At 39.3% G+C, this 15,528-nt stretch overlaps 2 protein-coding genes across 3 annotated transcripts; one reads left to right on the top strand and one right to left on the bottom strand.

The window, feature by feature from the left end:
- Positions 1 to 996: 996 nt before the first annotated feature.
- On the bottom strand, positions 997 to 5,668 carry capza1b (capping actin protein of muscle Z-line subunit alpha 1b). The gene is made up of 10 exons (XM_070910062.1): positions 5,630 to 5,668; positions 4,319 to 4,382; positions 4,130 to 4,181; positions 3,858 to 3,921; positions 3,560 to 3,766; positions 3,387 to 3,466; positions 3,075 to 3,153; positions 2,892 to 2,963; positions 2,669 to 2,731; positions 997 to 2,531 (listed from the first exon to the last, which is right to left on the bottom strand). Exons 1-10 carry the CDS (start codon positions 5,666 to 5,668, stop codon positions 2,391 to 2,393), a joined length of 861 nt encoding a protein of 286 aa, XP_070766163.1. The 3' UTR covers positions 997 to 2,390.
- Positions 5,669 to 7,740: 2,072 nt separating this feature from the next.
- On the top strand, positions 7,741 to 15,318 carry apeh (acylaminoacyl-peptide hydrolase). 2 transcript variants are annotated; one of them, XM_070911162.1, is made up of 23 exons: positions 7,741 to 7,763; positions 8,244 to 8,373; positions 8,459 to 8,585; positions 8,693 to 8,780; positions 9,009 to 9,084; positions 9,168 to 9,259; positions 9,420 to 9,494; positions 9,596 to 9,733; positions 9,850 to 9,941; positions 10,065 to 10,105; positions 10,441 to 10,562; positions 10,802 to 10,862; positions 10,958 to 11,055; positions 11,222 to 11,273; positions 11,436 to 11,524; positions 11,714 to 11,852; positions 12,480 to 12,563; positions 13,050 to 13,130; positions 13,518 to 13,606; positions 13,868 to 14,058; positions 14,329 to 14,431; positions 14,522 to 14,628; positions 14,739 to 15,318. In XM_070911162.1, exons 1-23 carry the CDS (start codon positions 7,752 to 7,754, stop codon positions 14,842 to 14,844), a joined length of 2,193 nt encoding a protein of 730 aa, XP_070767263.1. In that variant the 5' UTR covers positions 7,741 to 7,751; the 3' UTR covers positions 14,845 to 15,318. The 2 variants fall into 2 exon arrangements, with proteins under 2 accessions (XP_070767263.1, XP_070767260.1); XM_070911159.1 differs by lacking the exon at positions 7,741 to 7,763 and having other exon boundaries at positions 8,166 to 8,373.
- Positions 15,319 to 15,528: the final 210 nt, after the last annotated feature.

The following is a 15,528-nucleotide window of genomic DNA, read 5'->3' as shown; positions in this document are numbered from 1 at the left end:
TGGTGTTGAAGAAATGTTAACAAGATTTCATAGTGCAACACTCCTTTTCTTTTCCCTTAATGCTCAAATTACCAGTCCTGTTAGAATCAAAACAAGAAGACTTTAGTCAGAAGCAAAACCGTATAGCAAGTAGCAGGGCTAAAATATGTGGATGTAGAGTATAGCAAATGTGTAGCTATCACCATTTCAGAATAAACTAGTGAGTAGTTTGTAAATGTTTTTCTTACGCAGTTCCTGTGGAGAGTCCATGAAAACAATATTATCTGTACATAGTTAAAAGAATTCCCAGTTGATTCTGTATGAATGAACAACATCACATGCATGTGCTGTTTTACTCTATTACACTTGTCATAAATACACTGAATCTTGTCTTGAAAAGGGAGAGCACACTTTGTACTACATTACTGTAAGATAATTTATGTCTACAATTTCAAATGTTTTGTTCAGGGAAGGTTCATTTCTGCTTCACCCAAACCAAGAAGGACTGTGTGTCATGAGTCATATGTGATAACTCTTTGGGATATTGCATCAATGAACATGATGGGGACCGAAGGTTTGAATCTTGCTACTGTAACTGTTGCTTTTATAGTATCTGTCAAATAATTGGCATTGTAGTGTTTTGTCCTAACAGTGCTACACATCAGATGTTTGTTTTAGGTTTACCATGTTTTTTATGTTTCATGTTTGCTGGCTTTAAAACCAAGAATTGATTGAAAGTAATTGTTATTTTAGCCAATCAATTTAAATCTGTAGATTTATACATCATTTGTCTGTGAGGGGCAATAATCCTCATCTGTCTCTAGTAAACATGCATATCATGAACACCTGCAACATCTAGTGCTATTTTAAATAAATTGCCCACGCCTTAAAGCTTACTGAGTGTCACCCATTTTTTTTATTGAAACACTTTTGGCTGGCAGTCTTCAGAATCTTGATTAATAGGCTATGCAAGGATTTATGTGTGACAGCGTGAAAGGAAAATAACAATCTAGCCAAGATGTTTAATCCATTTATTTGTACAACAGAATGGGGCAGTACAGTCTTGAACGTTATAACTGATCGGTTGTAGTATAGTGTGAGGGTTGAACACTGCACATAGTATAGCTAACAAGTAACTGATCCAGAGTCAGCCTACTTAGAAGTCATGTAACACATACAGTATGATGTGGCCTTACAGAAGTCATGTAACTTGAACAGAATATGATCTTGCCTTACATGGCAACTTCTTCGCGTTCACTTGGCATTGACCAATACACAAATGGTACAGTTAGGAGAGCATTATTCTAAGCCTCCAACAAAAACCAGCGTATTAAAATAGAAATTTGCATACATGGGTGGGAGGATGGAGTTCTTTACCATAGGAAAGAGATTTTGGCAAATAAATCTTGGTTAATATAAGTATGTTTTCCTTTCACAAAGGAAAAGCTGTACAGCAATGGAGGTGGTGTTGCCAAAGTAAGAACAGAGAATGCATTATAGATGCAGCAGCATAGAAGTTGCTTTATCTTATTTCAGTCATCATAGCTTGCATGGGTGGAGACTACATCAGTGGAGCGCAACAGAAAATGTTAACATTCCCTCAGCCCTGACAGACACCAACAAACATCAATGTCAACAGTGCAGGAGCAGAGCTATGCTGAGGATCATGCTACTCCTTAATGTTAATGACGGGTAGAAATACGTAGTCAATTTCATTGGCAAAGTGTAACTAAGTTGTCAGTTCAGCAATATTATAAGCTTGGTACCAGCTAAAATGTCAGATGACTGCTGTTCATTTTCCTGTTGATGTCTCGATTTTACTGATGCACCCGATTTCCAATTCCACCATACATGACAACCACAGTGAAACAAAAACTTTGACAAAATTCATATTTTCCTGTCCCAAAATCACCCTGATATGTGATGGTGTGCTTAATTTCTCTCATCAGCTGCCTTGTGCGGTTCTTTTTCCTGTGTGCTGAGATCTTTACTGTAACATGATCACAGTTCTGCATCAGTATGACGAAAAAAAATTATTGTAACTTCTGACACCTGAATCTAGGGAGGTCTGTGATTCCTTCAACAACCGAAGGAAGATTTACTTCTTTAATGTAGCAGTCCTGAGCACAGCCCTGCACACTGACCCAACACAACTCTTTCACAACACACATCCAGAAGTAACCACTTTCTCCAAACCATGATTATCTCCATATCCGTAACTTCCTTACAGCAGACCGATATCTGTGCCTAACAGTCTGCAAATCTTCAGTTATTTTTTTTGTTTGTTTTTTTGTTTTTGAATTCCTTGCCCCATACTGATATAGTTTTGCTTTGGTTAGTCCTTGCGCATGTATAGGTGGATTGTGGGCCCAGTGGAGTGTTCGTCTCTCTGGTCAGTCCCTGACCTTCCACTAGGCATTCTGCATCTCCTTGCCAATTTTGTAACTTAGGATCTTATTCCAGTCGATCTTAGTGCGTGTGACAGGCAGCTGGCGACGCAGGGCCTTAAAGGTGGTGTCAGACATGGTCTGGTAGTTCTCACTGATTGCAGTCTGAGGGCAAAAAGTGGAGGGAAACAAATATCAAATATAATATATATATTTTTTTATTTTAAACATTTCTTTATGTATTTTTCAGTCAAAGTAACAGCTGTAATTTCAAACATTAGTATGAAAAAAAAGTAGCTTACCTGGTAGTCATTTTCCGCGTTCTCAATAATGTCAACAAATTCCTTGGCAGTCTGGCTTTCATTCTGTTTCAGAAACACACAAATAATCATCATCTTTTATCCTACTAAAGGACATGGATGCCCTTCTCTGCATATACCGGGAGCTGACACAGCCAGTCTTACACAAGGTTTAAACTACTGCTGAAAGATTGTGTGAGTGCTTATGTATAACATTTTTACTTACGGTCACTGGTATTGATTCTTCTACCTCCTTATGGCTAACCAGCTGCACATTCCCGTCTTCATAATAGTGCACCTAGAGACAGAAAAGAACTTCATTAGTAAACTGGAGTTTAAAAATGTTGAAAGATTTTCTCGTTTTACTTATTTATCATTTGTGCAGATGAGTGCACTGATTTCAATTCACCTGGATTTTCAACACTCCCACCACCTGAGCGATGGACTGACCAATGGTAAGCTTCCACTCTGACCTACAGCGACCATTCCTGTGTTAGACAAATGAAGAGAAGCCCCACGTTACAATCAGACAGCAGCAGCAGGAACTTTAATAGAACTGAGAGACCAATTATTTCACTTTCCCCATGAATAAAAAAACACAAGTAAAACTGTTCATTTATAACCTTTGTGATAAGCTATATTATAAAAATAGTGACAAATCCTATCAGATATACATATATTCAAATAGGCTTTTAAACTGTTTGCAGGGTGTTCACTATACCAGAAGTTTTTGGGTTGAAACTGATGTCCCTCGATGCAGGCTATGATCGTTTGCTGACCATCAACCGTTTTCCCATATACCTGCAACCGACATATGGTATGGATACGTATGAGTATAGGTAAAATGTAGTCTATATTGCTTACATTACTACTTTATCAAAATGTTCGCCTTACCGTGGAGACACCAGTAGGGTAGTGCTCTTTGACATAGGCACTAAGGGAAGTATCACAGGCATCTCTCCAGCTTCTCAGGGCTGTGTCCCCTTCATATGGCTGCACGTCGCTCACCTCTTTTCTTAGGTGGTCGAAGCGGAACGACAAATGGTTGCGGGGGTCCAGGAAACGTCCTTGACCCAAGTCACCATGCTCTGTGATCAGAACCTATAAAGAAGGGAGAGGAAATATTGAAAAAGTCTGGCTTTGACACTTGCGCTTCTGGAATAAAAAGGAAAGACTTAAAGATGAAACATACCGGCTCATCGTAGCCCTCTAGTTTGGCAGGAGTAAACTGATCCATGTTGTACTGGGCAAAGGAGCTGGACAAATAGAACGGGCACAAAGGTACAGCAGGCATTCATAATATGACACCAAAATGCTTTCAGCAAATGTTTTCCACTGACCATTTTGAGAACACTGGCCATGCTTATATCCCAATATACCCAATATAGAGGCACAGGTCTTTAGAACTGTGTAAATTCTGAGTATTTGAATTACTGACTATTGTCTTAATTGAGTGTTACTTACTGTGATGCCCCCTCCCTGAGGAGGTTGTCATTGTTGAGAAGAAGCCGCACATCTAGCAAGACAAAAGAAACCACTGTATGCATAGCGCTCTTATAACAATAAAATATAATTATTCAAGGCAAATTATGTTATATAAAATACAGTATTCTTATTTTCATAGGCGTCTTGTCACAATTAGCTACTTCTTACCATTGAAGACCTCATTGAACTCTCCAGGGGGGGCATGAGTCACAAAGTTGGCCGCTATGCGGACCTATGAAAGCAAATTAAATGCAACCCATTAATTCAGCTATAAAGATAATATGACTTGCTGTACAATCAGCACAAAGAGAGACACTACAAACTAATATTAACGTATAATTAACCAATTGTCACTCTGACAAGCAACACAAATCTGTATTCAATGGATAGTGGGTTTGGTTACATATGTTATCCTTAAAATAGGAATGACCTTAGTGTCTTGATTACAAAAAAGTCAGTCAACAATTACACAACTAGCTGCAAGCATGTTTTATGAAATAATAATAAACTTCACAGTATAATTGACATATTTTAATTAAAGCTTAAAGCCTAACCCTAACCCTAATTTGGAGGGACATGGAGTAACAAACATCAAGAAATTTTGAGCAGTGCACCAATTAACTGTTTTAAGAATACAGAATGGCCACTGAATTAGAAATGACTTGTCTGGACAATGTGTCATGTCACTATAAAATCATGCCATCATCCTGCCCTCAATTTTCTGGTTGGCTGTCAATGGATGTTTAATCTTAAATGACTCTCGATATTAGGATAATGTCGCCACTCTTGTTTCTAGCTTTGAAACCACCCTGTTGGTGTTCAGATCATTGTCTTGTAATGTACTCATACATTTTAATTCCCCCTGTAACAGAATGACTGCAGTCTGTCATTCATAATAACCACAGCTTTGCCTCCAACTGGTAAAGTGTCCAGCTGCCACTGGTATTACAGAGGGCGTCACTATCAGGCTCCACCTAAACTGTAGGCACCCCTATCCTGATGTCAAGCCATGTGAGGCTAACAAGTATTTGAGCTGCAACCGAATCTGTTTGACCCAGAAATCCAAAGCAAAGTAACGTTAGCCGCTAATGTTAGCTAATGTTATATGAGAGGAATAACGTTACGTAGCCCACACTGTAATTATTGAAGACTGACATGGACATTGGAACACGACTTAGGCGTCGATACTTTCATTTCCATTAAGCTAGGTACAGCTGCTAAAAAGTTTTCAGTACAAGAGTCCAGTGGTTAAACCCTTCTATCAGCGTTTGATTCCGCTGCTAGCCAACTATAGGCTTTAACTAGCATTGGCTAGCTAGTGGTAGCTTAAAAATACAAGTTTATCATTTCAATACGTGACCAAAAACTGCCATTCTCTTTCCAAAACTTAGCCGTTAATGCATGTCAACATATAACAAGGGTAGCACTCTACAAATAAGAGAAACTGACGTAGAGCAAAGAATTAAATAGTCTTCAAACCTTCTCTTCTTCTGACAGCGGCTCCTCAAAGTCAGCCATCTTGGCTCTTTGTGACCCCACCTACCCCAGCTGACTGGCAGAAAGAGTGCGGTGGTTGTCATTCACACATAAGAAATGCGATGCATACAAGCGGCAAAGTGATTTTAAAACATGTCTCGTCAAAATATATATGTATTACTGTGCTTCAACAGAGAATGCCACACACTAAAATCAATAACTTTGCTTATTGCACAATGTAAAATAGTCAAAAGACTATGGTTTTCAACGCAAGAGGGCGTTAAATGCTCAGTTATGTTATTTGTCTGCCGCTTCCTGTTGGGTGTTTCAGAGGGGATGAGCCTACAAAATAAAAGCATAGGTAAATGTTACTGCTATGAATAAACTGTTTATATGCGGTTGACAACGTTTTATGGTACATGTTGTAGACTGCTGTATGTGATTTATTCACCCTTATTTGCCATTAACTCATTCCTAAATTCCGATGTTTTGTTTCATTCTGGAACTATTTATCGGTGGATTATATTTTATTTGTCATGTAGCAACAGGAAGCTATAACAGTTGTTACATTCATGTTCAGCTAGATTGTATTTGAACACCCACTCCATTGTGCTTCCAACGGCTTGATGTTTGGAGACTAGCGACACACACAGGTTGAAGCAAAATGTAAAAAAGTACTGAATATCATGAGATCGGTTTCAGGTTATGCATGGGGAGCAGATAAACTACTAACACTACTTGATATTTATAGGGCCTTAATACAATCATGTATTCATTATGGATGTATGATATATGGAGCAGTAGCCAAGAGTACTTTCTGATAAATTATAAAGAATACAGTTCAGAGCTCTAAGACTCAGTATTGGTGCAATTAAAACAACTCCTACTGATGCAATACTGGTGGAAGATGACGAATTACCATTATATTTAAGACGGTCAAAGTTGTCATTAGCATTCTGGATTAAGCTAAAGGGGTCTGGAGAGGAACAACCTGCAACAAAGGTGCGGTGTGATTGTTGGAAATATTCACAACAAGGCAAAGGTAAAGGATTTGGATGGAATATTAATACAACAGCAGAAGAATATGCTTTACATAGGCTAGATTATGAGCCAAATATTGTGTGGGGTAATGTTCCTCCATGGATATTCCCAGTGCCCAATGTGGACTTGCAACTTGTGGAGCAGAAGAGAGAATGGACTAAAAGGAATATAGGTAACATTGGATATTTGATCCAAGATTATGTGAAGAGGAATTATTATAACTATATACCAATATTTACTGATGGATCTAAAGATCCAGGGAGTGGGCATGTTGGAACAGGGGTATACATACCTGAGTTTGACGTAATTATATGCAAAATAATTAATGATAGATTATCTGTAATTACAGCAGAAATAACCGCTATAATTTTAGGATCACAATTACAACTGTGTAGGGTTCTTGCTCATGTTGGTGTGGAGGGTAATGAGAAGGCAGAAGAGATTGCAAAAAAAGCTCTGAAACTAAATGATGATAAAATAATGAAAGTACCAAAAAGGTGAGGCCAAATCATTAATAAGAAAAGCTGTGAGGGATTTGTGGCAGAAGAAGTGGGACACAGATACCAAAGGGAGACACTATTGAAGTATACAGAAATCAATTAAGGTGAAGTTTTTCAAAGGGAAGTGCAGAGGAGAGGAAGTGATTTGTACATACTGGTTTAAAATCTCTTTATTTAATGTGCATATTGGATAAATGTGATGTTTGTAACGTTCCTGAAAATGTTGAGCATGTTATTATGAGGTGCAGTAAATATAATTTAGAGAAGAACATCTTACAGGATAAGATATATGAACTAGGACGGGGATGGGATTTGGAAGGGATTTTAGGGATGGGTGAGAAAATTAGGCAATGTTGTAGGGCTCTCTTTATTTATCTTCAAGATACAGGATTAGACAGTAAGATATAGACTTTTTTTCTCTCATTTGTCTGATGTAACATGAAGTACGTAAAACCCTGATGCTACACACTCCAGTACAGTAGGTGGCGGTATGCACCTATACACGTTGGTTTACGATCCGCCATTAAATCAGAGAAGAAGAAAAAGAAAATTAGAAGAAGAAGAAGAAGAAGAGACACGCTATCATGGAGTCAGGGGTATGACTAGACTAAACGAACTACTTATTCTTTGCTTTTGAACAAATAGAAAATACTACAAAAATAAAACTCATATAGGTTAGGTTCAAATGTATAGCTGGCGTTGATTAAGCTGTCTTTATGTTTCGGTAATAATTCAATTAACGTTAGCCAGCTTTCAAGTTAAGCTAGGAGACTGGAACTGATTCGATTGTTTGCTGTTAGCTGCCACAAGAAGTTTCTGGTCAAATTAAATACAAACTAGCTTGTTCACTTGGTTGCCTTGTTTATCACGCAGCAATCGCATGATTTGTTTGCATAACGGACTAGACTAATGTTATATAATCTGACTTCTGTTTTTTGGTGGTAGACTGTGTTAACTCTACGAACTTATGTATAGCTGGTTAGCGTCCTAGCTAGGATATGAATAGGGCATTGTCCGCTGTTAGACAGTTTGTATCACTGAGACGCAGTGTGAGTTATTCTGCTGCGTGTTGTCAGGTAATGACCAACCCCGAGGAAATCGCCAAGCTCTACAGAGAACTCAGCCGCTTCCCTTCTTTGAGCAGAGCAGATACGGGACCTGTTATCACCTCTCAGTATGGAGGCAAATACAGCAACATCTACACAGGTAGACTTAGTCTGTGCTGTACCAAGATTTCAGATGTGTGTATGTTCACTGATATTAACAGCATTTTGTTTACTTTCCTCTGCAGAATGGAGCCAGCGGGACCTGGAGAGGAATGAGAATGTCAAGTTTTGCCGACAGTACATTTTGTTCCACGACGACAAGTCTGTGGTTTACTCTGGAGCCTCAGGAAACTGCACTGAGATCAAGGGAGAGTATGTAAACATTTTGTCGTGTTATCTGTAGTGGGGTTAAAGACATTCTCATCGATCTGACCCTGCACAAGCTGAACAATGTCTCACCAATATGTCTCTCCTTTCAGGTTGCTAAGTAAGGATTCCCCCTCGGGTGAAATGAAGGCTGTTGTCAGAGAGTGCACAATCAAAGGAGAGAGCAAACAGTTTCTGGAGGTGTGTGGCTGTCTGTCTGTCTCAGACTCAGCACTGAGTCTCTTGCCCACCCTGATAAATGTCTTTGTTCCACTTTACTTTTTTAATGCGACCTGTATGGTGCTCATCTGTATCTCTGCTCTGCTGCATTTCCACCTGTAGCCTGTGTTTAAAACCTCATGTGACGTTGCATTTTGAACCCGATATCTTTGACTTCTCTCCTCTCCTGGCCTCTTTGTGACCCTTCAGATCTGGAGTAAAAACATCAAGATGAAGAGCATCAATCTATCAGCCTTAAAGAAACATGGCAAAGTCTATGAAGATGGTGAGTCATCTGCACTTTCTTTGAAACTTTGCCTTTACATGTGCCCGTCTAGGTGTTAATCACACTGTGTTTTGCATCCTTAGAGCAGTTTGGCTGCTTGGTTTGGTCCCACTCTGAGACCCACCTCTTGTATGTGGCAGAAAGGAAGAGACCTAAGGCAGAATCCTTCTTCCAGGTCTGTCACCAAAACTGTATCTTGACAACACTTTTCTGCCCTAATATGTGATTTAGTGTTAAGTCACCATTTACCACAGGAAAATAAGATTAGTAATAAAAAAGGTCAGACTAATAGGTTCTCTTCTAATGTTATTCTATTTCTCATTTTCTGTTTGTAGACTGAGTCACCAGAGTCGTCCTCTGTTGGGGATGAGGAGGAGACCATAAGATCGGAGAAAAAGGAGACTGTAAAAGTGAATGAATGAATTTTCCCTTTTCAAAGGTTTAATCAACATTCTTTGGTTCATTCCACTCTGGCTTAAGTTGTGGTGTTTTTGCTTTTTTATCCCTGCAGGGGGAGCAGTTTGTCTTCTATGAGGACTGGGGTGAAGGACTGGTTAGTAAAAGCTGTCCAGCGCTTTGTGTTTTGGACATCGAGGGTGACAACGTCTCTGTGTTGGAGGGAGTGCCTGAAAACATCTCACCTGGACAGGTTGGTACAGCAGTTTGTGTATGTATGGTTTTGTTTTTGTGCACTTCTAGTCTGCTCATAAACTCTTACTCTTGCTGTTGCTCTCTCTTTGTCTTTCTGTTACTCTGTCTCTGCAGGCATTTTGGGCTCCAGGTGACACAGGTGTGGTGTTTGTAGGCTGGTGGCAGGAGCCTTTCAGACTTGGCCTCAAGTACTGCCCCAACAGGAGGTGATTACTGTGCACTGATTTTTTTTTCACTGATCAAAGAGAAGAATTAAAGCTGGCATATCAGAAATTACTTTCTCGGAGGCTAATACTGCAAGTTATTCATGTGTCCCGTCTCTCTGTCAGGTCAGCTTTGTTCTACGTGGATCTTACCGGTGGAAAATGTGGTAAGTGAATGCTCGTTTTGTGTTATTTAGATCTGTAGTACCCTTTTCATAAACATGATCCAGGTAAATTAAAGTACGATGCTCAAATGTCCATCCTGCACAGGAGACATTTCACGCCAAGTCTTGTTCATTTGCAATCTCCAATGAACTTCTATGTTATTACATTATCAACAACATGACTACATGTACATTACAAGTTCAGCACCAAACTGTGTGTGTGAACTGTGATCTTCCATTTTGCATCAGACAAGTGGTCTGGTATACATGGGTATAGCTGGATTCTGCTACTGTTGCAGATGTTTATGTGTATTGTATTTGTTTGTCGTGTCCCTCAGAGCAGCTATCATCAGGCAGCAGTGCAGTCGGCTCCCCCAGGCTGAGCCCAGACCAGTGTCGGATTGTCTACCTGGAATGTTCTGTCTATGGACCACACATGCAATGCAGCAGGCTCTGTATGGTAAGACAGGATTGAGCCTCTTCTTTCCACATAAGACACACTTAATTTCCCTTCTTTACAACGTGCACTGCACTCACTGAAAAGAATAAGTTGGAATGGATGTTCCGTCACACAATGAACCATCTTGTGGTTTTCTGTTCTTTCTGACACATTTGTCGAAGCAGAAATACATTTGAGCTAAATACGTGTGATTTCATATGCCTTCCTCTGTGTATTTTATTGTAATATTTTATTTCTAGTATGACTGGTACACTAAGAAGACCTCGGTGGTGGTGGATGTGGTGAAGCGACCTGGAGAGGGTAAGGAATACTTGGTGGTCACATGAATATACCATTTTTTTCTCCACTATTTATCAAACTTACTTGTGTCTGTGTTTATTGGTGTGGCTTTACAGATGGCTTTACTGGGATCTACAGCTCTCGGTTGTCCCCTCAGTGCTGGTCAGCAGATAGTCAGCGTATTATTGTTGCCTGTCCTCAGCGCAGCCGCAAGGTACAGTCAACTCCTGGGAAAGGCCTTGTTATTATGACAAAAATTAGCCATTAAGGCTTGCTATTTTTTTCTGATAAATGTACATTTTTTACATATAAAAGTAGTTAGACTGAGAATATTGTAATCATCTTTAACTGAACAAAAGTCATTACTGTCTCTCCTGTAGGATCTATTGATGGTGGATATAAGCACAGGGAGCATCACCTCTCTGACTTCAAGTGAGTCCCTAGACACATTTACAAACCTTGGCGTTACTCATGCTCAGTCTTGTTTATTGATGTTTGGTGTTGAGAGTCTCTAATGGCTGACTTGCTCACCATATGAGCCTTGCACATGTTTATTTCAAGCTGTGTCTAAAGATGTTCTTTGTTTGTCTGTAGAGTCTGATGTTGGTAACTGGTGTCTACTGAACATTGAGAGAGATCTGATGGTGGTCAGCTGCTCCTCTCCAAACTGCCCTCCAAGCCTGGTAGGATCAGTGTTTTCATTAAGGATGGTCTTTATTTAATATATTTTGATATATAGTATATACAAAGAATGCTGTTGCATAAATGGAATTTCTGGGATGAGGTTGGGGCGCTTTAGTACTAAAAAAATAAAACTTCATGTGGTGGAGAAGCTTATATGTCACCTACTGCAATGTCATTTCTATGTCCAGAGGGTAGGTTTCCTTCCGGCCAGGGATTCTCAGGAGGAAGTGGTCTGGGTTACTTTGGAAGACTCTCAGACGTTGCCAGATATTGATTGGCAGATCTTGACTTTCACCCCTCCCCCAGAGCAAGAGAACAGTCAATACCGTAAGAATACAATTTTTTAGATTTAGTAGTATCTAGAGTCCTAGCAGAATGAACTGAAATACATAGTTTTTGTTTTTGTCAAATACACATACATCTCACATACATGGAGAGTATAGAAAATGTAAGAAACTCCTCAACATACACTGCAGACCAGTACAATGCCACCACTATCTACAGCCTAAAAATAATCAGAGTTGAACATTTTGAGATCTCAAAGATAAGGTTTATTGCAAAGTTATCAAATTGGATTACATTTGCTTGGACAGGTTCACCTAATAAATTGGTAAGGAGGTGTGCATATATAATATTTGGGACTACACATATAGTTAACAGCCACCTGGCATTTTAAAGAATAAACATGGGTTAGATTTAAAAATAACTGATCTTAACAGATTTGTCAGCAGATTTGTTTTTAAAAGTGCATGTTTGTCCAAAATAATAATACATGCAGTAGTAAAAGTAATTATTATGATAAGATGGCAGACCGTTCTGCTCATAGTAGAAGGAGTAAAGGAGTTTACAGCAGGACGCTGAGTTTATGGGTTGAAAAGATTTAGCTGTCTATGAGACACATGAAGAACAATGTATGTAATCTTAATGGGACTAATTACTTTTTCTATATTCTAGCTGGCCTGGAATTTGAGGCTTTGCTGATCAAACCAAAGGAGGTTAAGGATGGAGTGAAGCTGCCTCTTATTGTCATTCCTCATGGTTGGTTACTCTCATTATGGTTCTCTAGTGTGAAAACAAAATGAACACTTAGGTAACGTTACATAATTAGCCAAATTAATATTAGAAATGTTCTATATTGTTACACAATATGCTTACATTTGGAAGTAAGAAACATGTTATTAATCCATGCTGAATTTATTTTTAGGATTGAATCTGTGAATCTGTGTTTAGGTTTGTTTCTTTTCAGTCAAGAGCTACTGCTACAGATAAAATTGGCATTGCCAGCACTGGTTGCTATGACAATGATGCCCTTAGTGCCAAAACATTTAATCATATTCTCAAAACCAAGAATGGTCTTTAATAACAGTCCTGAGATGTTTCACATATTTGTGATTCTACATGCAATATTATTTGTGGCATTTACACCTCACTGGACCGAGCACATAAAAACACAGATAGCTTCAGCTTTAGCTTCTAATACAAAATGTCAATATGTATTTTACATAACTTGTTTCCTTCACTTAGGGGGCCCTCACGCAGTGGTTGTAGCTGACTGGTTTCTGTCCTCGTCTGTGCTGTGCAGGATGGGCTTTGCTATATTACTGGGTAAGTTCACTGTTGTGTGTGAAGTGCTTTCATGTATCACACCTGCTCAGAGGTAGATCGTCCATCGATAGGCTATGTACTCTACTTGTAAATGGGGGTGAGCAAGGTTCACATGCTGTCTCCTGCAGACAGAAGATAGTTTGACTCATAGGGAGGTGACTTTGCTAGCCTCCCAGACTAGAAAAAGTGTTAATTGTACATTTCCTTAGCCACTTCAAGACACTTTATTTTAGGCCCAGGGTTTGAATCAGTAACCAGGTCTCAAGCTCACTTTGATCATTTCTAGGGTGCGGTCAGCTTTAAATCATTTGTGTTAACTATATAATAATAATTCATAATATCTAGAATTGATACACAGATGGTAATGTGTGTTTTGTTTTTTCTTAGTGAACTATCGTGGCTCTCTCGGGTACGGCCAGGACAGTATCCTCTCATTACCTGGCAATGTTGGCACCCAGGACGTCAAAGATGTTCAAGTAAGAATAAAATAACATTGTCAGAGCAACAATTGCTGTTTAAAACAATTAGTATGAAGTCATTATCTATAAATGTATCTTTTGCTCTTTCTGGTAAAAATGACTTCCAGTACTTTCTTTGTTTATAGTTTCTATATTTAGTTGAGGTTAGTTGCCATAGTTTCTGTTTAAGTCATGGCTCTTAACAGCAGTAGGTTGTCTTTCTCTCTTCTCCACCACAAAAGTTCTCTTACAGTTTTTCCATGTTTTTCTTCCCACCAGTTTGCTGTTGAAAGTGTTCTGAAAGGTGGCGAGTTGGACATGCAGAAGGTGGCAGTTTGTGGGGGTTCCCATGGCGGTTTCCTGGCCTGCCATCTGATTGGCCAGTACCCAGGTTTCTACAAGGCCTGCGTGGCTCGCAACCCCGTCACCAATTTGGCCTCTATGATTGGCAACACAGACATCCCAGACTGGTACGTCTTGGCATGCAGATTCCCACATTTGTTTACTTTTTTTGTGACTTGGTCAGTTTTGCACAACCACTCACTTTTATCATTTGTAACCCTGACATTCCACTCTGACAGCTGTAAGGAAGTGAGTGGGATAAAGGACATGCGTCTGCCTCACTGTCAGGGATGGGAGTGTTCAATAATGCCCACAAACACTGCAGGAACAAAAGACCTCTAAGCCATTCAGTGATTTTATTTTTTCTTCCTGTTGATGTTTAACTATGATTTTTGCAGGTGCATGGTTGAGGCTGGCTACGACTACAGTACAGATTGTCTACCTGACCCTGCTGTTTGGGAACAGATGCTGAACAAGTCCCCCATTAAACACGTCACACAGGTATGCATATTTCTGTGCATGTCTCTTGATTGATTGCATGTGACTTCATTGGTTACGCAATGTATTAACTTAAGATGATCTCTCATCTAGGTGCAGACACCAGTATTGCTTACCATAGGGGAAGATGACAAGCGTGTACCTAACAAGCAAGGAATTGAATATTACAGAGCTCTGAAAGCAAAACAGGTCCCTGTCCGGTAAGAAGCTTGTTGTATGAAGTTACATGTTGTATTGGTCATGTCAGATATGCATTGCACAACAGGGCATTTATTGTTCATTTATTAATGCTCTGATGTGCGTTGTTTAGGTTACTGTGGTACCCAGGAAACAACCACTCTCTCGCCAAGGTGGATGCTGAGTCCGATGGCTTTATGAACATCGCTCTGTGGATAATTCAACACTCGTGTCAGTGATGGTAAAGAAAATACATGGTAGTGTTGCTGATGTTGCTGCCAGGCAAAGACAGCAGAACACTACTGTGTGTAAGGGATATTACACTCATGTGTCCAGGAGAGAGTGAGGTCCAATCTAAAGCCAAAGCATTGAAAGTGCTCGCCAACCACAACGCACTTTTTATAACTGTACTTTATTTGTTATCTATATGTGGCTATGCTGATTGCCACAATTACTTCCAATAAGTGGATTTGGAAATAATTGTTTTAACACAGCACTTGGATAAAAGTAGTTTTGATTAATTAGAAGCACATTTTATTGATAGTTTTTTCTTGTGCAGTCTCTACATACACATGTTAAATAAAGGGCTTTTCAGTGTATTAGTTGTGTTTGAGGTTCTTTTAGCGAAGAAAATTTGTTTCATAATCTGCATTTTCTCTGCTCACTGGTACTGTTTGTTTTTTAAATTTTGATGATGATTTTCTGGCTTTCATGACACAGTACACTAATAAAGTGTTTGTGAAAATACTACCAGTGTGGGATGAATGTTTGGATACATACATTGAAAAGGATTTTGAAGCAGGTGGTGAAGTGGTATATTACTTCCTTATACCTTTTTCTTTAGAACGCGTGGTGAAATAAGGAAGTCATCCAACTTTGTCCACCAATGGAAAAAACCTCTAACCTTTATTTTGGTCTGTCTC

Source organism: Enoplosus armatus, chromosome 8 (assembly GCF_043641665.1).
Source record: "Enoplosus armatus isolate fEnoArm2 chromosome 8, fEnoArm2.hap1, whole genome shotgun sequence".
NCBI lineage: Eukaryota > Metazoa > Chordata > Actinopteri > Centrarchiformes > Enoplosidae > Enoplosus > Enoplosus armatus.
Note: the sequence above shows the minus strand (reverse complement) of the source record. Positions and strands in the feature narration are given on the sequence as shown.

Bases quoted from the DNA above. Each gene is read 5' to 3' on its own strand.
- apeh (XM_070911159.1), top strand. From the start codon at position 8,166: ATGAATAGGGCATTGTCCGCTGTTAGACAGTTTGTATCACTGAGACGC. The intron at 9,942-10,064 runs GTGATTACTGTG...TCTCTCTGTCAG, and splicing joins AAGTACTGCCCCAACAGGAG to GTCAGCTTTGTTCTACGTGG. The intron at 11,525-11,713 runs GTAGGATCAGTG...TTCTATGTCCAG, and splicing joins CAAACTGCCCTCCAAGCCTG to AGGGTAGGTTTCCTTCCGGC.
- capza1b (XM_070910062.1), bottom strand. From the start codon at position 5,668: ATGGCTGACTTTGAGGAGCCGCTGTCAGAAGAAGAGAAG. The intron at 4,182-4,318 runs GTAAGAAGTAGC...TTGTCTTGCTAG, and splicing joins GTTCAATGAGGTCTTCAATG to ATGTGCGGCTTCTTCTCAAC. The intron at 3,154-3,386 runs GTATAGTGAACA...TGTCTAACACAG, and splicing joins TTTCAACCCAAAAACTTCTG to GAATGGTCGCTGTAGGTCAG.